The 20,141-nt window shown below is 35.9% G+C and overlaps 5 protein-coding genes across 5 annotated transcripts in view; 2 read left to right on the forward strand and 3 right to left on the reverse strand.

Moving 5' to 3' along the window:
• Nucleotides 1-84: 84 nt before the first annotated feature.
• LOC113676443 (uncharacterized) lies at nt 85-4,930 on the forward strand. The gene is made up of 5 exons (XM_027193103.2): nt 85-251; nt 1,463-1,583; nt 2,661-2,987; nt 3,441-3,688; nt 3,949-4,930. Exons 2-5 carry the CDS (start codon nt 1,508-1,510, stop codon nt 4,114-4,116), a joined length of 819 nt encoding a protein of 272 aa, XP_027048904.2. The 5' UTR covers nt 85-251; nt 1,463-1,507; the 3' UTR covers nt 4,117-4,930.
• A 404-nt stretch (nt 4,931-5,334) lies between these two features.
• Nucleotides 5,335-8,629, reverse strand: LOC113676439 (BTB/POZ domain-containing protein 6). Its single transcript, XM_027193097.2, has one exon. It carries the CDS (start codon nt 8,491-8,493, stop codon nt 7,120-7,122), a length of 1,374 nt encoding a protein of 457 aa, XP_027048898.2. The 5' UTR covers nt 8,494-8,629; the 3' UTR covers nt 5,335-7,119.
• A 760-nt stretch (nt 8,630-9,389) lies between these two features.
• On the reverse strand, nt 9,390-12,695 carry LOC113676441 (uncharacterized). The gene is made up of 7 exons (XM_027193100.2): nt 12,540-12,695; nt 12,308-12,432; nt 12,061-12,195; nt 11,235-11,287; nt 10,924-10,982; nt 10,640-10,759; nt 9,390-10,278 (listed from the first exon to the last, which is right to left on the reverse strand). The coding sequence occupies exons 1-7, from the start codon at nt 12,588-12,590 to the stop codon at nt 10,177-10,179; spliced, it is 645 nt and encodes a 214-aa protein (XP_027048901.2). The 5' UTR covers nt 12,591-12,695; the 3' UTR covers nt 9,390-10,176.
• Nucleotides 12,662-19,900, forward strand: LOC113676440 (putative transaldolase). Its single transcript, XM_027193098.2, has 10 exons — nt 12,662-12,782; nt 12,860-12,983; nt 14,270-14,309; nt 14,769-14,836; nt 15,785-15,916; nt 16,553-16,610; nt 16,871-16,985; nt 17,880-18,009; nt 18,610-18,677; nt 19,429-19,900. Exons 1-10 carry the CDS (start codon nt 12,716-12,718, stop codon nt 19,590-19,592), a joined length of 966 nt encoding a protein of 321 aa, XP_027048899.2. The 5' UTR covers nt 12,662-12,715; the 3' UTR covers nt 19,593-19,900.
• Nucleotides 19,181-20,141, reverse strand: part of LOC113676438 (uncharacterized) — a 3,503-nt gene continuing 2,542 nt past the window's right edge. The window contains exon 2 of the mRNA XM_027193096.2: nt 19,181-20,141. This exon is cut by the window's right edge and continues 525 nt beyond it. Within this exon, the coding sequence (XP_027048897.2) occupies nt 20,066-20,141 (76 nt within the window). The 3' untranslated portion in view covers nt 19,181-20,065.

Here is a 20,141-nt window from a genome sequence, read left to right on the forward strand (position 1 = left end):
AGAAAAATAACAATAGCGTACCTGCCAAATTGCATGTGACCAAACTTCCCGCCAAATTAAGGGTCGCTTAACACCACTTCACGTGACAGTGAATGAAAAAACTCCAAAGTCACGCCACACGAGGCTGGACCGACCTGGGTGTTGGCTCATGGATTAATGATAAACGAAATGATTCTTAGTTGTAAAGGGCGTTTTCTATGGGTACGAACATGCGGGAACTTTTAGGGAGAACATTCTGGTAAACTTTTCAGGTAAGGTCAAATACAATTTACTTCATTTCGAAGGCTATTAATAAGAAGTCTGCGGTACATTAGAAATTTGTCTTAAAAAAAAGAAACGGCATAACAATGAAACGTTTCGACGCCTGCGAAAACTACTAATCTATCTCAGATTCCGTTAAAAACAATTGAAAATGAAAATACAGTTGCGACATCAAGCTTAACGAACAGCGCGTCTTGGAACTATGTGAGCATTTTGTCAACATCTTATCGCAAATATTTGCCAATGGCCGTGACAGTACGAAGGTTTGATAAAAGCATTGGGCGGATGTAAGACCTTCATGGCAAGACTGATTGAAATTACGATAACTACAGAAATTGCAAAGTCAATGGCAATCTATAATTGTTCTTATGTTCAGACGAGCAACTCCTCAGTTCTAGCAACAATTCATATCCTAGTAAGATGCCCAATCCTTTAGGAAGCAGGTTTTGCAATTGATATTTGTACTGTGCTTGAAAAGGTATACTTCCCACCTCAGCTTAACAAAGCGCCCGGCTACACATATAAAAAGGCTAAGTAAATTTTGGAAGGCTTTTTGTACCGTTATTCCAGTACCGGACACCCGAAGTAGCTCCAAAACCTTCCTGTTTTACGTGCACCGTTGAAAAAAATAACTGTGTGCTGCCGAACTGTATGTGTTAACTGTAACCAGAATTAGTCACTGGCGAGGAGAGAGTAACCAATGAAAGGATTTAAATATCCTATTTAAAGGAAATGAATATTCATTCGTTTGCCTTGTACTCAGGCCACACGCATGCACTACTTGCATTTTTTCCTAGTCATTCAGTTATTGTTTGGTCCAAGTTCTGTTCTTTTTCAAATACAATAACACCTCAGAAAACATCCTCGTGTGAAATAGGTATCTTCGATAAAGATCACGACGGTTCAATCTTAGCACTATAAAAAAAACAACAAACAAACAGACGTGTGCGGTCAAATCATTACTGCCGCTTTATGATAAGTGAGATTTTAGTGAGACCTGTTTCTTTTTTTTTGAGGGGTTGCTACACAGATTTCCTCGACCTTCAGTCAAATTACTAAACTAAATAATTGCGTGACTTTCCTCTTTAAACTGACAAATAAATAATTGCGCAATTAAACAAAATCTCAAGTTCACATGCCGTGTTGTCGGTACCAGGACTAACCACACGTTGTTTACTCCCTCGCACTTCTCCATTTACAGTGTCGACTGCCACAACATGAAGATTACTTGATATCACTGGTTAACATGAAACTACCATCTTCAGTTGGAGTTTTTGTCATAGCGCACTACATCTCACACGTCTGCAGTTCAGTACTAACAGGTATTTGTGATAAGTTCTAACATCTATCGTAACTTTTAAACAAATGTCAAGTCTGACCCTATTGAAAGGTGGACAATACTTGGTCACCGCACGAAAACCGAATGAATTACCTCAATTTTGGCACTATGACAGAGAGCTGGAGACAATCTGCTTACCCTGTATAGCCTTTTATAAATATATTTCTTTCTCACTCTCGATGTCCTCCTCAATGCTTATTTCTTTGATAAAGTCTTTGTTTTGAACCCCTCAGTAAAGGCTGGTAAAGCCTGGCGGGTACTTCACAGTTCTTGAATGGGACATAACAGGTTGTTTCTTTTCTTGCGACGAATCGAAGCGACCGCTGATTAACATCAGTTGCTAAACGAAGCTATAGCTAAAAAGATGTATATAGCATCTACAATTACCAGATTTTCCTACTTTCCTCAATTTACCAAGGAAACTGATTTTGAGGAAAATTACTTCAAAGTCCAGTGGTCAGAGAATGAAAACAACCAACCAACAATGGGTTATTCTGATTGAAGTAAAGTAGAATTGACGAGATCGAAAGCGGGTATCAACATTCCCTCTGACCAAGATTAGTGAGACGTGATCTGTGAAAAAAAGATTCTCGTAGCTGCTGCAATTTTCTGAAAGTACCTTTAGCTTGCAATCAAAATATATAGGATTCCGCACGCGACGCATTACTGTTTCAGTTTACGGAAACTTGGTCCAAAATCATAATGTGAAAATTCCTTTATGTTTCCCCGATCAACGTTTTAAAGCTGCAGTTTGAAACGAAAAATACTTCAGGTTCATAAAGCAAGTGCATTTTATTGTAAAATGTTTCTGCTTTCACTTCCAACATGTTCTTTTCATTAAATGTATAAAACAGGTAACCCCGGGATGACAGAGCTCGCACTTAGTGATTGACATCCCAGAGGTTGAACAAATCGAGGGACGTCAAATTATAATGAGAAGCAACTTGGAAAGCTACCATACACTGAACTGTTTAAACATGCTTATTTTTCAACACGCAGTGTTCGTTATCACATAGTCTTTTGTTCATTTCTCACTTCTGTAAATTTTGATGCTTTCCAGGAAAGAGCCGATGGTCGCCTGGTTTCTTGAGTCAAGTCCGTGACCTGTCTTGTGAGCCCGGAGAAGTCAGGAACAACGTCACATTCCTCCATGGCACTAAATCCGGGAATTTTACCAAATTAGGAAAAGTGTCTGACTTGGAAGTGTGTATGTTGTTATGCTGTGAGCTGGATCGTTGCCAGGCTGCGTTTTTGGCGGGAAAGAACTGTTACTCGGTTACTTGTTTCACAGACAACCATTGCGCAACTGCACCCGCGCTGAATAACAAGTGGCAGCCAGTGGTGGCGTTCGTAAAGAGATTACATAAAGCAGTTCATGTAGAAGCTGGTAAGAATTTTTTTACGACAACCCTAAAATTTTCTGTTTGACCCTTCTTTTTGCGCAAAACGACCAGAGTATGAAACTATTAAGCGGATTGTCCTCTTAACTTTCTATTTGAGATTCTCTCATCCCCCTAAAAGGATTGGCATCTCATGAACTCTGTTCACAAATTATGCGTAATTGATATTATCTCTCGGTATTAATATCACTTCAATATTACTGAACTGACTGACTTTTGAGGCAGTTGGCTGTGCTGTTCGCTTTTTCCGATGTTAAAATTTAAAAGTGGACGACAGAAACATGGTTTTCTTCAGAGGGTATCTAAGTACTGAAGAGAAGGTTCGGTAATGCTTTGACTCTTTGAAGTTACAAAGACAGAGAAATCTAATGAGATTCCAATAAACAATTATGATGTTATTATGTTCACTGTGTAACCGGGCCACATTCATTTTCCTGTAGCTCACGATGGTAACACCATCATTGACGCAAACGACGCTGGAAAGACTGGGGAGAGTAGCAGCAGTCAGAATGGAAAGAATGATAACGCGCAGGCCAAAAAGAAAGCGCATTTGAAAAATTTTTTCAAAGAAGAAGAGAAGACAAACAAAATGGAGCAGAACAGCGCGCGGGGAAAAATACCAGCTGGCGGAATGGCGGATACTGTTGAACTCGATGAGCTACAAACACAAGCTTTATCAAATAGAAAAGTAAGCAATATCAACAAATATTCGATTTAAAACGCAAAGCAGTCATTCTCACGAACGAGTACAACGCAATCTCTGAGAAATATTTGCAGGTCTCCTCTGATATAATTTTTTCGTAAACTAAAGGGAGAAATCTACTTCAGTAACGTAATTGCCTACAGTGTCGTTTAGTGTGTTCCTATTTACACCACCGCGACGTAATTTCAGTATTTATGACCGAATATGGTCCCCTTATTTCCCCCTCACTTTTGTTGTTCTTGAAGGTTGCGCATGAGAAGAGACACTCTGCAAAGTACAGTCTGGTGTCAGCGGCAGTAGCCACGTGTCTTATGGCTTTTGTTCTCAGTGGATGCGCGGTTGTGGCGGCGAGAATACGAAAACGAAAAGAAAGCGTCATGGATTATGCTCAAGTACCAAACGCTCAAGAATAATAACGAAAATATGACAAGTTATGGAGGCACAAGCTATCAAAGTGAAAAGAGTTTACCAAAGAATATATATTTTCTAGAAAAACATGTGAAAAGATGGCTAAGAAATAATCTAAAAGGCGTGGTCAGTGATTTTTAAGAGGAGCTCAGTCATGAGCAATTGTGTCTACCACCATAAGATTTCTGGTTTCTCTGGTTAACTCTTACTTATGTGCAGCCTGTCTACCCCATCTAACTAAAACTTAAGGTTTCACTCTCTAACAATACAATAATCTCAGTCGACGAAATGACTCAACATGTCGTAACATGGCCCCTCACGAAGCACCTTAAATTGAATCCTAATGCACCTTTCAATAATGTCTCAAAACCAAAACCAATGAAATCACAAAGGACAAAAAAACTAAAGGACATATCGCCAGGAACATTCTAAAGAAACGGTTTGAAGCGAGGGAAACGGAAAGGACCATATCATCCATAGATTAAGTTTTGCATCTGATTGGTTGAGAGGTTGGTGTGGATTTTCTAGACCAATAAGTGCTTGGATTGCTTTTACACTCAAATTAAAGCTCCCTCTACCATAACTATGAATGGTGTTCCTAAATCTTACTGTCATGTAAAGTTGCACCAAATGAGCTGAAAAACAACAAAACTGATTGAGGCAAGGCATCTTAAAGATATCACCGAGGTAGATATTAAATATTCAAAAGTAAACCAGCCAGAAAGCCCTTCCACTGTTCAAATTGTGTTTCTTTGTAATTCTGAATGCAAGCAAAAGAACTCATCTTAATTTTTTACATAAAAAAACTGAAATGAAAAAGTGTTTAGCTTTGTGTATTTTGTCTAATCCAATATGTCTTCCTAACTTTTCTCCGTCCTACCTCTTTTCTGCCCCCTTGATTCCAACATTTCATGCTCCTAAATTCTAGTCACACACTTCTTTTGATATTTATGCCCTTACAGTGTCATATCACATTTCCCATACTCGGAGGGCCATGGGTGGCCACTGAAATAGTACAGGGTGAAAATAAAGTCGAGTAAAGTCAGTGAGTATGGACAGAGCACTCAGGCAGAAACTTGGGGGGCACAATTTCTCTTGAATTGTATAAAAGATGTCCAATTACGATCAATTCCTTCACAACTTTCTGTATTATTTAGTCATCGAGTGAGACTGCGGTAGTTACACTTTCATAAAAAATTGCAAAGACAACAGAAAAACATGACTCCATTTTAAATTCTTTTAATGGACAGACAAGTGGTGAGGGCATTCAATTACGGGGTCCAACAACAGAGAAAATGGACAACAACAATTTAACAATAATACCATGAGCACAAATCATAACCATCTTACTTCTAATGTAATAATAATAGTAATAAATAATACCATGGAATTAAGTTATAGTAATTGTAATTATTTCATAGCCCATATTTAACTTAACTATTTGGAATTAATAGTTACTTTACAGACTATGAATTTATATTGAATAAGTATGTATTTAGTAGTATATAATTACAATAATATTATTCTTTAGATCAGTACCTTGAATATCTATCAGACAGGTAAACAAAAAAATTGATTTTCTATGCAAAACACAAAAAAGGCTTTCAATGTTTTCAGATACTCCCCCTTTTTCCCTTACTGCATTAATCATATTACAATTATATGGAATGCTGGCTATTATCCTAAACAAAAGAAAATTTTGCATATGGATCTAGCCATCAATTAGATATATTAAGTTAAAATATTCACATCTCTTCCATGCATTTCAATATTCATTTGAGAAAAATAAAGCATCTGTCAACAGGTGCATGATTACTAATCTTGTGGCTCAAAAATATGTAATTTATTTTTACTCAAATCAGAAAGGCTATAGCACAGCTTGCTAGGACTGATTAAAGATCACCTCAAATTATCATGGGACAGAACAGCTTTTAAGAGAGTATATAATACAAACTGAGATAGTATGCTGGAAATGAACATACTACAATTGAACCTTGATTATCTTGACTAGTGGAGACTGGGTTAAATGCTCCAGATAATAAACAGTCCAGATAATTAAAAATATAAATGTTGATGAGCCAAAAATACAATACTAAATAGGCATCAATCAATCAATTTTTTATAAGAATTGAAAAACATCCTCCAATCATTGTGCACCTTCACAAAAATTTTCTTAAATAATATTTAAAACATTTTACCATGACAAAATGTTACAACCTAAAAAGTTGACCTAAATCAGTTTGTTTCAAGCAGCCACAGCCTGTAAAGCTGCATTAATGGATTAGTGTCGACAATGTTTTAGTACAGCTGGTATATTTCATGGAAAAAATTTGCAACAGATCTCAAATGTGGTTATTTTTTATAACTGATATTAAAAAATTGGACCAGAGAAGAGAGTTCGGATAATTGAGGTGCGGATAATAGAGGTTGGACTGTATCGATCTGCTATGCGCACTGCCTTAGCCTCTAAAAAAGGTCAAGATGTAGGCTTTGAATAAAAAAGACTTAACTGATAAAATGAAACAAAATACATTTATGACATACACCTTCTACCCCTTTTCCTTTATAATATAACAGTATTCAGAGTTTTTCTAAATCTAAGGTGGAAATGTAAGTTATAGAACTTTTCTCTGAAGGCTCTCTAAAATTATGCCTGGCTCTATTTAGAAAAATACTTTATTTATTTTCTTTACCTTTATTTCTGTTATTAACAGGTTCCACTTCTTGAAATCAATCAAATTAAAGGAAAATGAAAGACAAAGAAGGAATTGAGTGGTGATTTTTACAACTTTTTCTTTAAAACTTCCCTTTCCTTATTTCTGCTTCCACTTTTTTACAAAGCAGCTCAGTGCTGGATCAATGAGATAACTGCCTAATTTCAAAATGGCTGTATTTGGTCTGAAACGACCCCTATTATTTCAAATCAAATGAGTGCTGAGCTCAGGGTCAATTTATTGCTTAAATCTCAAAATAAAGGGGTCTTAGCTCATAAAGAAAAATATTTTCAGCTATTGTGTAATCCAAGGGGTGTAGAACAAGACCTCAGTGAGGTGTGATCCATGATACGAATTTTCAAATTTAAACCTAGTCTGTTCAACTACTACTTCCTTGTGAGGGGAGTGTTTGTTGGACGTCACACTCTGACTGAAAAAGATCACACACTGTAAGGAGTACCTCACCCCACTCTTGACAAGTACAGCAGTTTTGAATTTGACGTCAATGCCATCACCATTGTAAACTCCATTGTTATCTGCCAGAAACTCTCCCTCAGTAAATCCAAGAGCCTTTTGCTGAGAATTTTCTTCCCTTATCCACAATTGCACTTTATCTCTGCGACTTTCCACATCTGACAAACCAAGAGTGCGGGTGAAGACACGCCCACCGGCAATGTAAACTGGGGATTCTGAATTGACAGTGAATGAAACTGTCTCTTCACGTCGTCCTGTACCATTACTTGGGGGTCTGTACCAGTGGTGTGGTGAAGGTGATTCTGAATATCGGGCACATCGTCGCATCGGCCTTCCGCTGCGTGGAACGCAAGGGAAAACTACGTCTGCTTTGGTGTTTGTGGCGCTGAAATGTAGAAATATATTGAGAGCCTCTCGGTCGCTTAAAACATCTTGAGGAACCACTTCTTCTGCAAATTTCTTTTGCGACATGACTGGAAAACGAAGAAAGTACAGAGTTTCGCCAAGTGCTTTCCTTATATTTGCCCCAGAAGTGTCCAACCCATTCAGCTCACACTGCTTCTTCGCCCAGCGCAAGGTATAATCAAATAACTCTGACTCCTCGATCTTTAAAGTTTCCCTGCGTAGTAAAGACTTAATCACTGCTTCATCAAGTTCCAGAAAACTAGGTGATTCCAGACACTGTTTGGTGTTGAGATCAACAATAAACCAACATCTCTTCTCTAATTCTTCCTCTCTAAACTGTCGTGCCTGGGTCAACGTCTCGAAAACATTGTTCGGATCGATCCTTTCTTCGAGAAAACGGCCACATTGCCGCATCAGCGACAACACTAAATATTTCTTTGCTAAATACATAACACCGAGCACAGAGTTTGCCGTGAGATGCAGTTCGTCGTAATAAATGAATCGAAGAAACTCGGTCAAGCACTCAGAGTTACAATCAGGAAGTTCGATTCTGTTTCCTTGTTCTGCTATGCCACCATGAAACATAGCAAAGAAAACAGGGCTACTGATCGCAAGCACATACTTGTGTGCTGGTAGAGCAATTTTTGTGCCGTGATCTTTGGTGGAATCTTCAACAACAAAGCTCACATCGCTGATCGTGGGATTTAAGAACATGTACTTGTTCCGCTCCCGCACGGTTTCCCTTGTTGATTGCCAATCATCGGTTTGAATGTCACTCGCCAAGTCCATAGTGATAAATAAATTAGTAAAGAAATATATATTGAAAAGAGAAAAACGCGTAATTTGTACGTGGCGAATTGTGTTTAGTTAGATGTACGAAGCGTATTGAAGTGTTGCGTTACAAAAACAACGGCCCACTCATAGAGATCTGGGCCAAATGGTTACGTAACAGCATTACACACACGGTCAAATAAAATTTTTTTTGTTTAAATTCTTGCTTTTCAGGCATTGGTGGCTCCTCAGAAGCAAAATTCAAATCACTTTAAAAGAAAAACCATTACAAGTTATCCTTAACTTTACAGCTGATCATTAAAAAAAAACTGGTACCAAACAGTAAACCACCATAACGATAAATAATAAATGTTTTAACTTTGTAAAAGAGTAGAGTGTTACCTGCATTTAAAGAGAGAGAGAGAGATGTAGATGGATTCGAGAAATGCCCACAAAATCCCATGCGAAATACATTTTTGAACCTCCAAAATACCCCAGATGGATTATAAATAATAACAATAAACCGAATTACATACCACAATGCTTTGCGAATGATTTTCATTTCACTTTTCTCAAGAAAGAAGCCTTTGTTCAATTACTTTTATAATTGAGTTTTCAACCAACTTACAACAAATTATTATAAGGATCAAACCAATATTATCAAATATAATAGGAACATTAGGCCTGAGTATTGGGAAAGCTAACAAATATAATTTCAACAACAAAGTGCCCACATAAAGGTAATTAAGAATATTTGACTCACAGAATGTTTATATAGCGGGCAGTGTTGACTAATATATAACTGTCATTCAAAATATTGATTTAGATTTAGACAAAGATAATGAAATATCACTTCCTATTTTCTATGGGTACAATTTTAAATGTACTTTACAACAAAAAAAGATTGCATGATTAGGCAACTTAATTTATTTGTTTTAAGCAAAATTCAATAGTTACAAAATTCAATAGTATAAAACCTGAAAAATCAATCTGAAACATGACAAAAAAAAACACTTGTACAAATTTACAACAAACAGGAGCTCTTGCCTGCACTTAACAATAACTTGACTGCTTTAGTTAGTAATCCAAGGCAAATTTTAAAACTTCTACTGTTAACTTTTGAGGAAATTTCCCTCAATATTATTCAGCTTTCTATCAAGCAGAACTTTAGGTGAATGCATATTAAAGGCAGCACAATTGATCTGTCCAAGCATGCACTCTAAATAAAAAAATTTTTTAATTGCACCAAAAATAGAAATATAGTCCTATCAAAAATATCACTACTGTGTATTCCAGCAATGATTTTTGTTATGAATTAAGATGCATAAGTATGCATGACAAAGTTTCAATGAACTTTAATCCATATCAGATAACCATGTAAAACCTCCACACTGCTATATTTTAAAAGCTGTCAGTATAAGTATGTGACTATGTTCTGTGAGCCAGCCATCAGCAAGATATGATCACGCTGTGTTTTGTCCTTCTCAATCTATTTCTTCTTGAGTGACTGTATCTGTAATTGATTATTGTCTCATTGGAAAAAATTTCTGATGCAGTTCTTCTTGAAGTTTCAACACCACTATAAGACTGATTGCCTTCAATGTGCTCTATTTCCTTAGAAATTTCCCCTGAATTTGAAAAAGAAGGCATCTCAAATTTTTAAGTTCCCTCCTTCTTTAGCTCTCAATAAAAAAGCATTTATCAGCTCCTCCACACCGAGAATGCAGGGCCATCCATGCGAGAGCTTCGAGGTGAAGAATCGCTAGCTGTCAAGACATCACCATTGTTTAATGCAGCTTGTTGCTATGAACATAATACAAACAGAAGTAATGAGACACCTCCTACTACTGAGCATAGAATAATAAACTATACAAATAACACAAATTATGTTTCAACTTTTTCAAAATAATTCAAGAACCTAAACTTGAATCTAGCAAAATATAGCATTCTCTTGGCAAAAGATCTATCACTTGACTGAGAAATATTATAAGAGAATGACAATCTCTTGTATAAATTAAGCAGTTACATAAACATCATTACACTTAATTTGTTTTGTTTTGTTTTGTTTTTACTTCTTTAATTCAACACTGTTAGTGGCTTTGCTATGATTACTGCTATTCTAAAAGATCTATCTCTTCTTAAGTATGAGGTCATGACAACTTACCTGGTAGCTATGCTGTGTTCTATCCCCTCGCAGTGTTGGTGTCTTGAAAATATATGCTGAACCAGGGCGTGAAAAGTATGCTCTATCTGTGTTTGGAATTTTTTCTTCTCCAATTTCAACCTGTAATATGTTTTAAAGATAATCATCAGATGACAATATCTTGACAGGTAAATAGAATACTACCTATAAAAAGCAGAATAATTTAAGTGTATCTTTTTATATGTTAATATCATTATAAAGAGTAAGCTAAAACATTGTGGCAATGGCTGAACAGAACCTCTTACCTTCTTTACAATATCCATTTGAATAAGCTCAGCTTTGGGTGTCCTTTTACATCCGGCAGCTGTGTCAAATTTAAATTTTCCACATCTTTTAAGCGAGTACATCTATATTACGCTTAATTCCATGTAAGCATAAGGAACCACTCAGCAACTATCACATGTACTTATCAATCGAATAAAACTCACATAAATCAAAGAAAAACATTCCTGAAGAATAACATGAAACAGTAGAACTTGTTATGATATAAGAAACACTACATCTAGTTTGGGGAAGCAGACATATCTGAAAATATAAATCATTTTCATTTACAAACCTGCAAAAAATGGCCATATCCCATCAAGTGCAGATGCAAAGTCAATTGCTGATCTGGAAATATATATTACATCATGAAAGTATTAAGTTATTAACATGAACAAAAAGAGCCCTAAGTAAACTGAGCTAGCATAATTCCCTGCATATAAATTTGCATGTGTAAATCACTTTAGTCGAAACATATACTTCCATTTAACACAATTTTATAATTAATTTTAATAAAGGTTCTCATGGAACTTCAGTCAAGTTGGTTCTTTGCTTTTGTCATAGCATGATCACGATTTTCCAAGTAGAATGATAGGAGCTCATATATTTTGAGACAAGTGGCTCACTAGCATTATCGCACAATCATCAGATCAATTAAATAGAAGACAAACACAAAATAGCAGCAATTGTTAATACCATTTTCCCTCATCAGATTGTACATACAGGGACTAAACAGTTAAAAGGTCACAGGCATCCATGAACTTTGCGTGACCCTTCCAGCAAATTCTGAGGCTTTAATTGATTAATACATTCTAACTTGTTATTAGTAAATTAGGCATTCAGTTCCGATCACAATGGGAAATGGCTGCTCCACAATATTTCTTTGATAGTATTCAATAATTGTATGATTTGTCAAAAACTGGTATTAAAATTAAGTGAAAGTAGCCTACTGAAGATGCAGACGAGTTTACAGCTTTGACTAGCTACTGACTCTAATTGAGAGCCCTGTTATTGACTATCCTAAGTTCTTTCATCCGATGAAAATAATTCTAATGAAAATTCACTACACACCATAAAAACACCTTGTTTGTAATTTTTTTACATGGTAATGACCCATTTACCTGCCAAGGTTGTCTCTAATTGTCATATCAGGGTTATTATTCATTAGTAGCATTACAACTTTTCCATGTCCTTGGAATGTTGCGCAGTGCAGGGCTGTCCAATTTGTGCCTCTGTTGCACGCATCAATGTCAGCTCTGAAAGCGGACGAAAGAGACTACTTTGTAAATGTAATTCTGGAAACGAAAAGTGCCACAGATAAAGATATTTCTGTTTTTTCTCAAAATCGTAAAGGAACATTTTACTCACCCTCGATCTAGCAAAAGTTGTACAATCCCGCTGTAACCCCAAAAAGCTGCAATGCAAAGAGGTCTGAAGCCTTCTGGTGAAAATGAGTTTGCGTCCACTCCTTGATCCAAAATCGCCTTCACTACCTAAAAAGAACACAAAGAAGCTGTGAGAAAGATACCAAAATAACAGAGTTCCCTTTACATCAATTTTAAAACAAAAATTACGATTTTGAAAAAAAAAAAAACCTGACCTTTTCGTCGCCTGTGGCCGCAGCGCTTGTTAACTGCGCTCCGTCCGCCATCTTGTTTTTATTCTTATTTGCAACACCGCTGATCAAAACAATTCCTTATTTATAAACCCGCTGACCGCCTCATTTCCGTGACTCAAACAAACTTTAAAGAAATTTTTAAGTTGCAGGCAGGAACGATGGCTTCTTCTCTTGAGCAGCTAAAGAAATTCACCACCGTCGTCGCTGATACAGGCGATTTCGAATGTAAGAGAGAAAGATGATTTTTCGAAGGATTTGCTGTTTGCTTGGAGTAGCTCAACCTATGTGATTTTTCTTTTTAGCCATTTCTAAGTACAAACCTACTGATGCGACAACAAATCCATCACTGCTCTTGGCTGCGTCCAAAATGCCTCAGTATAAACACTTGATTGAAAAAGCAGTTCAGTATGGAATAGCAAACGGAAGGTTAGTGCTAGGGATCTATTTTCAGATAAATTTTGGAGATGTAATCTAACTTTTCTACTAGTTTGCGTGTAAATACCTCAAAACACCAGTCACGCTTCATGCCTGGCGAACTGGCAAATATGTGATTTGCATGTTGTGATTGATTGGTATGAATTAAAACAGGAAAAATTATACAAGCGTTGATTGTTTTGGTGATGACGAATTTATGATAATTCATATGGTCCAATATCGATCGGGAGTTTGCTTTACGTAATTTGGTTTTCACTGGGTGCCAACATTAGTCATCATGACATAAAGACTGTCACGTGCAAGCTCGCTCCAAGGACTCATCAAAAACTTTTAATAAACTCTTGGATTGGTTATTGGTTTATCCAGACAGAAAAGACGACGACAGATTCTTGTAAAGTACTTGTTAGGAAGATGCTCAATCACTAGGATTCAAGTGATTTTTTAAAAAATTCTGGTTGTCTTCAAGACTTTCCTTGACCCTTTTGAGTCATGGATCTTTATCTTGTAAGTCAATGCAAAAGGCATGACATGCAAAATAAATCTGATCTCATATTTCTAGATCACTTAGCCCCACATTGGTGTTGCTTTCTCTTCAACCCCTCTATTGTTTTTCTTTGTAATTGATCCCCACTGGTTTTGTCTGGGATAACTGCAAATATGATTTTAACAAAGGAGGGGCATTAATTTGAAGGAGGATACTTAATATTCTTCTGTATAGATTCTACTGTGGTTGAAGCTTAAGAAAGTCATAATTTAGGTTTTCCTTTCATTCCTGCCATTTAAGATAGTTAGAGAGAGGGGAGGGGGAAGTGCTTATTCAAGAATGGTTCCTGTTTGACATTATCACCTGGGAGGGTGCTTATTAGAGTGTGGGCACTTATTCAAGGAAATATGATATTCATGAGACCCAGATACGCACTATCAGAAAGACATAAAGGTAGCAAAAGTCATCCAAGAGCCATAAGCAGTGCAGAACAATTGGCTGGCAAGGCAAAGGGCCTGCATTTGTCTTGCCATTCTAATCACAGGCTTATCAGTCTTGCTGCCTGTTTTAATATCAGTCCATTGGAGCTTGCTTGAAAAACAGACAGGGAAAAAAAATGAATCAATCGAAGAGAGAAATTCAGATCAAAGGGAAAATAATTTTACAGTGTTTTTTTTTTCTATTTATTATAAAATTTTCCCTATTATCCTGTTACATTCTGACCTTGTCAATCACTTGACAAAAGTATCTTGTCTCAGAACAAATCTTAATGAAATTTTGTTTCAAATTCAAGCACTCTGGAAGAGCAAGTAACTGAAGCAATGGATAAAATAGTAAGTCCAACAATTTTGAATAGCGTAATTGAGACCTCTTCAGGAGAGAGCTTTGCTCTAGGTTTCATTTAATGTTGAAACTCTAATATCACCCCTCCCTTTGAAGTCATGTTTGCTGCCCACAATCATTATGGTAATGGCTATCTTTAAGCAGAAACAAAAATTATGGTCAGAAAATAATACAATCACAAAGTTCTCAGGAAAATGACCTGAGAAACAGCGCATGTTGGCTGAGATGTTGGCAATATGATATACAGTAGCATAAAATGCATTTAAATCATGCAACTTAATTTACATGTAAGTGAAAAGAACAATGGCAGTTCACACTATATTTTAAATATGGTCACCGTGTGCTGAACAAGCTTCAATTTTCCTATTTACCTTATTTTGGTAATCATGATCTGTCACCCTTCTCAACAAGGTGTTTAACTTTCTTCTTCATTTACCTTATTTTTTCAGTTTGTTCTTTTTGGTGTTGAGATACTGAAGCTAGTACCAGGTAGAGTTTCAACAGAGGTTGATGCCAGGTCAGTGAACTTGAGTTATAATAAATCAAGAGGTATACAGACAGTTCAAACTTGCTTGACATTATCATCCCCTGGCTTTAAAAGACAGGTCTTGTTACACTGCAGTTCTCTGCATTATACAATTCTCTTTGGCAGACCCCAGATATACCAGGTCAATGCCTGTCTCCAGATAGCAAATTCAAATAAGTGTACTGTGGGCGGATTCAGATGATGAAGATGAAACTTTAGGCTCCAAAAGAAAAGTCATTATAACACCCCTTTCCTCTACTCCTTATGCATTGACAAGAAAACTGAAGGATTTGATGCCTGGGCTTTTCTGATATTGGTGGGAAAGCCCCCTTAGTTTTTTTTCATGTTGGGTATCTATTAAAGAACATGATTAAAAAACATGATTTTAGTAGCATTTTCAATATTGCCATCGCAGAATCTTAGGACTGCTTTTTGCCTTTTTCCGAAAAAAAAAAATTATCAAAAGGTTAAATTATTTTTCAACCTTAACATCATGGAGAAAAAAAACTTTATAATGTAAACCAAGTAAAAATTATTTATCATAAGATATAATTTTTTTCATTCAATAAGTGAGAATTAAAATTCTATAATAATTGTAGAATTTTAATTCATTATTATAGTGGTCAGAAATGGCTGTTAAAGCTTTTTTAGCCCTTTAACTTCCCAGATCAAATTTGTAATCCTCCTTACTATCAACCATACAACTCTTATAATGTTAGTTCAGAGAATTTAGTATTGGATCAACTAATTGTCACCAAATTGATATTTTTCTTTATTATCATAACTTATCTGGTTGTTATTGTATTGATATTGTATGGAGAAATTCTGTCTTGGTCACTCATGGGAGTCAAAGGGTTAAGATCTTATATTTCTACAGAAGTCTGTTGTAAACATGATTTCAAATGTAGTTTGAATCTTTGTACACTTCATTTTGTGTAGGTTATCCTTTGATGTTGAAGGCTCAATTGAGAAAGCAAAAAAGTTCATAAAGCTTTATGAAGAGGCAGGAATCAGTAAAGAGAGAATCCTCATTAAACTTAGCACAACTTGGGAAGGAGTTGAAGCTGCAAGGTTAGTATTTAACAGCCACAAAATTTGTTCTCTAAATGGCTCTAATTGTATTTTCTTCCCAAACTTTTGCATCTAATTTGTCTAAATCCACCTGCTCCTTAATTGCAGTTTGACTACTACCTTCCTTTACTTCAGCTTTTACAAAGCAGTGTTTTAAAGTTGCCACAGGGGAAGGTTACACTTGTTAACGGTGGGCTTATTCTAATTTGTGGAACCATTTAAATGATGATATCAGGATCTATATTTCCCACTCTTTTCTCTTCATATATCCTATAGTACTGACAAGTAGATTTCTTTTAACCATCCTAAGCCATAAGGGCGCTCCTTTAATTGGTGATTATTTGTTTTTTTTCTTGGGACTTCTATATTTGATTCAATGGTGATATTGTTCAGAGAAATTAGAAGCCAGTCACTGTACTGTTAAACAGTTAAATCCATCCAATAGTGAAGCAAGATTCAACCAGCTGAAGGGCTGATAATGAATAGCCACACACTGTTAGGTGTGTATGGCTAACTGAGCATATGTTTGCAAGAGGCAAGTGATCTATTTGGCCACACATGTTAATAATGCCATGGATTATGTTAATGGAATAATTTTTTAAGTATTTTAAGCTCTCCACAATGGGTACTTTTCAGGAAGCTCGAGCAAGAGGGTATCCATTGCAACATGACCCTTCTTTTCTCATTTGCTCAGGTAATCTTTCCTTTACTTTTAAAATAATAAACATTTTGGGAGCAAAGTGCATTCTGTATTGAGAGCGGGCTACATAATAGAATGAACACACCAATAAATATATGTATGTCACCTCTGTTCAAACAAAGCAGGTGTCAGCCCCAAAATTTGGAGCATTTTGTTGCAAACAAGTTTTTGCCTCAAAGATTTTAGGTGTGCATATGAACATACACATAATCAATGATACTTTATTTGTAATTTTCCCTTTTCTCTCTCCCCAGGCAGTAGCATGTGCTGAAGCGAATGTTACCCTGATATCACCATTTGTTGGTCGCATTCTGGATTGGTATGTCAAGAACACAGACCAGAAGGAATTTCAACCTGCAGATGATCCAGGTAACATGAGATTATTAATGAGTAATTGTACAGGAATTTAATTCACATCAGTCAAAGAGATGTTAATGCAGAACTCTACCCTAGACTCCATAGAGGCTGGTTCCCTTAATTCTTTTTATACATAAAAATTTGTGATACAACCATTACAAAACATCGGAGAAGAATGTTTTGAAACAATTTATGTTAGAAAAACAAAGATATTTTGTTTGCTGATCTTGTCACCACCACACAATACTATACTAGACAGAGTATTCTATATTTGTACTCCCTTTGGAATGATCACAAAACCTGTTCAACAGTATTGAAAACAATTACAGTCGTCTTGGATTATGCAGACTCCTGGGTATTGGGCTGGGTATTTACTCTGGATAATTGAAAGTCTGCACAATTTAAAATATGAATAATACAGAACAAAAATAAAACTAAATATATATCATACAATCAATATTACAAAAGAATTAAAGCACATTCTCAAATCATTGTGTGTTGTTAACCCTTTAACTCCCAAGATCTCATTTTTTAGTAATTCTCCTCACTGTCTGCCATGCAATTCTTATGATGTCAATTTGGAGAATTTGGTATTGGATTAATTCATAATCCCTTAATTGATATTTTATTTTATTCTTATCACTTCTGTGCTTGATATTGTATTGAGATTGTAAGGAGAAATTCTCTCTTGGTCACTAATGGGAGGTAAAGGGTTAAAATGTACCAAAAGTATCTACAAAATTTTTTTTGATTGACCAACAATAATAATTATAATGATTATGAATTGATAATAAAAATATAGTTGATTATCATAATTATATCTGTAAAGATACAATTAGTGCATCCTTACACTCCCACTATGGGTAGTTCCATTTGTCTCATGCTTTGGAGGGGTGTTTTTGTTAGGTGTGAAGAGTGTGACAGCAATTTACAATTACTACAAGAAGTTTGATTACAAAACTGTTGTCATGGGAGCATCATTCAGAAACACAGGGCAGATCACTGAACTAGCTGGATGTGATTTGCTCACTATCAGGTAATAATTTCCACTCACTTGGTATTAATTTATTGTCAGTAATAAATCAAATCAGAGCTCTATTTTCATGGGCACTTCAAATCACCCTCTCTCATAAGGAAGGTGGTTAGTAAGAAAATTTATCCTCTCAATCTCAAACCATAAATAATTTATGACCACAGAATATAATTGCCATCACATTTTCATGGAACACTGTTATCAAAGGTTTACTTGGTGAATCTTGACTTTTCACACAGGTGTTGTATTTTAAGTTCTTGCTAAGATATTTTTCTTAATAGAAACTTGTACTTTTTACACACTTGAATGTTTTATGCATGAGAAAAAAAGGAATAGACACCCAGTTTTGAAAAAAACACCCAAGAATCCTGCTTTGTATAAAGATTAGAACAGTTTTTATCTGGTCCTGGTTATAACCACAGTGACATCTACACAATACTTTTAATGTTTTGTATATAATAGTATACCTGAAGAAATTATGCACATCTGATTGGCTGTTGTCTTTGAAAATTTACTTGTGCTTATTAACACCAGATTGCACTCAATCATGTTAGTACCAATACATATACAAATTCTTATTTAATGTTCTGTGATTCATTTCAGTCCCTCGTTGCTAGAAAAACTTTCCAATTCCACTGAAACAATTTCCCAGAAGCTTTCAGTCGAGGAAGGTGAGAAAGCAAATATACCTCATACATTGACAACCTTTGACAACCTTTGAGGTCGTTGTTTCTGTATCCTTTTAGCAAAGCTGAAGAGGCTCAAGCTAAGAAGAAGTCAAACAAAAACATTTGGCAACTTCTGTATTTTTCCTTTACACTTCTCCATCAATAATTAATAATTATATCATGAGCTCTCTATTTCTATTGTGTGATAGTTGATGAGGATAAAGCCCAAATCAACTATTGAGCATAGAATGGAGAGGGAATTATGAAATTATTCTGGTCTATATATACTAGTTATTCAATACTTAACAAGACAGGCTTCTCTTGTCTTTTTATTTTATTTTGCTATCAGTTGCATTCTGCTAGGCTACTCACCTCACTCACTATATTTAGGCAGCAAGTATCGTGTCCAATCAGATCGCAGCACTTTTGATAGAATGCTAGTAGATTAAACTAAAACTTCACATCATGAAGCCTGACATATAGTCAGCATAAACACAAGAGACCAGTTTACTGAACATTTTTTAATGCATTTTCATTTTAAAAGTGTAGCATTTATTTTGAATTCTAAATAGAATCAAAAGGATCGGGTATTTTTAGCTCTTTATGTAGGTACTCTCACAGTGAATAATGCATACTTACTTACACACAAATTAACAGTCACACAGGGCAACATGCATAAGCTTTAAGGCAGTATCAATCAATTGTTGTTGTTGCTTGTTAATCTTATTGACACTCAATTATATGCCTTTTGCAGCCAAAAAACTCGACATTGAAAAAGTCTCCCTAGACGAGAAGAAATTCCGCTGGCTTCTCAACGAGGATGCTATGGCAACAGAAAAGTTGGCTGAGGGAATCAGAAAGTTTGCTGTAGATGCTGTGAAACTTGAGGATATGATCAAGAGTGAACTCCAGAAATAAGCTTTCCATAGCGGGCAGTCCTATATACGCCACCAGGACATTTTGAAAACATGGCTTTATGACCGGAACTTAATGGTCCTTAACATGAAAAGAATGCTAAAAGATATGATAACGGGTATTTAAATCAGACATGCGTCTTGCAGTAGATACATGAAGTTAATCAATTTAGTGGTATATTCGTGGCTGTAATATCTTACTAAATAATAGCTGTTGCCTCTTATGAAGATTGGGGCTGTACATCTAGGTTAGATTTTTTTCTTCAAACTAACAAGCAGGCAGTCGATCATTATAGAATACTTTTTAGAAGATTTGAATTGTTGGTTGAGTTTGTGTTTGTTCGTTTGGTTGATGCGTTTTTGTACAGAAAAATTTGAAACAAAGGTGATAGTGGACAGGGCGAGAAGCTGGGAGGGGAGAAGCCATCTTTCCGTGTTTGTATTCTGTTACAATAATGAGACCATACATTCACCCAATCAATGCTCTCCACGTGATGGTTCTCGTATTAGATCTCTCAAGCGATCAAGTTGTTGAATTTCATTAGTGAGGTCA

The sequence above is a fragment of the Pocillopora damicornis genome, chromosome 2 (genome assembly GCF_964200805.1).
Source record: "Pocillopora damicornis chromosome 2, jaPocDami1.2, whole genome shotgun sequence".
Lineage (NCBI taxonomy): Eukaryota > Metazoa > Cnidaria > Anthozoa > Scleractinia > Pocilloporidae > Pocillopora > Pocillopora damicornis.

What these genes read in the sequence shown, in the direction of transcription:
- LOC113676439 (XM_027193097.2), bottom strand. Translation starts at nt 8,493, where the DNA reads ATGGACTTGGCGAGTGACATTCAAACCGATGATTGGCAATCAACAAGG.
- LOC113676443 (XM_027193103.2), top strand. Translation starts at nt 1,508, where the DNA reads ATGAAACTACCATCTTCAGTTGGAGTTTTTGTCATAGCGCACTACATC. An exon ending in CTGCAGTTCAGTACTAACAG is followed by an intron (nt 1,584 to 2,660) that starts GTATTTGTGATA and finishes GATGCTTTCCAG; the next exon opens with GAAAGAGCCGATGGTCGCCT. An exon ending in AGCAGTTCATGTAGAAGCTG is followed by an intron (nt 2,988 to 3,440) that starts GTAAGAATTTTT and finishes ATTTTCCTGTAG; the next exon opens with CTCACGATGGTAACACCATC.
- LOC113676441 (XM_027193100.2), bottom strand. Translation starts at nt 12,590, where the DNA reads ATGGCGGACGGAGCGCAGTTAACAAGCGCTGCGGCCACAGGCGACGAA. An exon ending in CAACTTTTGCTAGATCGAGG is followed by an intron (nt 12,196 to 12,307) that starts GTGAGTAAAATG and finishes GTCCGCTTTCAG; the next exon opens with AGCTGACATTGATGCGTGCA. An exon ending in GATATGGCCATTTTTTGCAG is followed by an intron (nt 10,983 to 11,234) that starts GTTTGTAAATGA and finishes AATTTGACACAG; the next exon opens with CTGCCGGATGTAAAAGGACA.
- LOC113676440 (XM_027193098.2), top strand. Translation starts at nt 12,716, where the DNA reads ATGGCTTCTTCTCTTGAGCAGCTAAAGAAATTCACCACCGTCGTCGCT. An exon ending in TCAACAGAGGTTGATGCCAG is followed by an intron (nt 14,837 to 15,784) that starts GTCAGTGAACTT and finishes CATTTTGTGTAG; the next exon opens with GTTATCCTTTGATGTTGAAG. An exon ending in GAAGGAGTTGAAGCTGCAAG is followed by an intron (nt 15,917 to 16,552) that starts GTTAGTATTTAA and finishes GGTACTTTTCAG; the next exon opens with GAAGCTCGAGCAAGAGGGTA.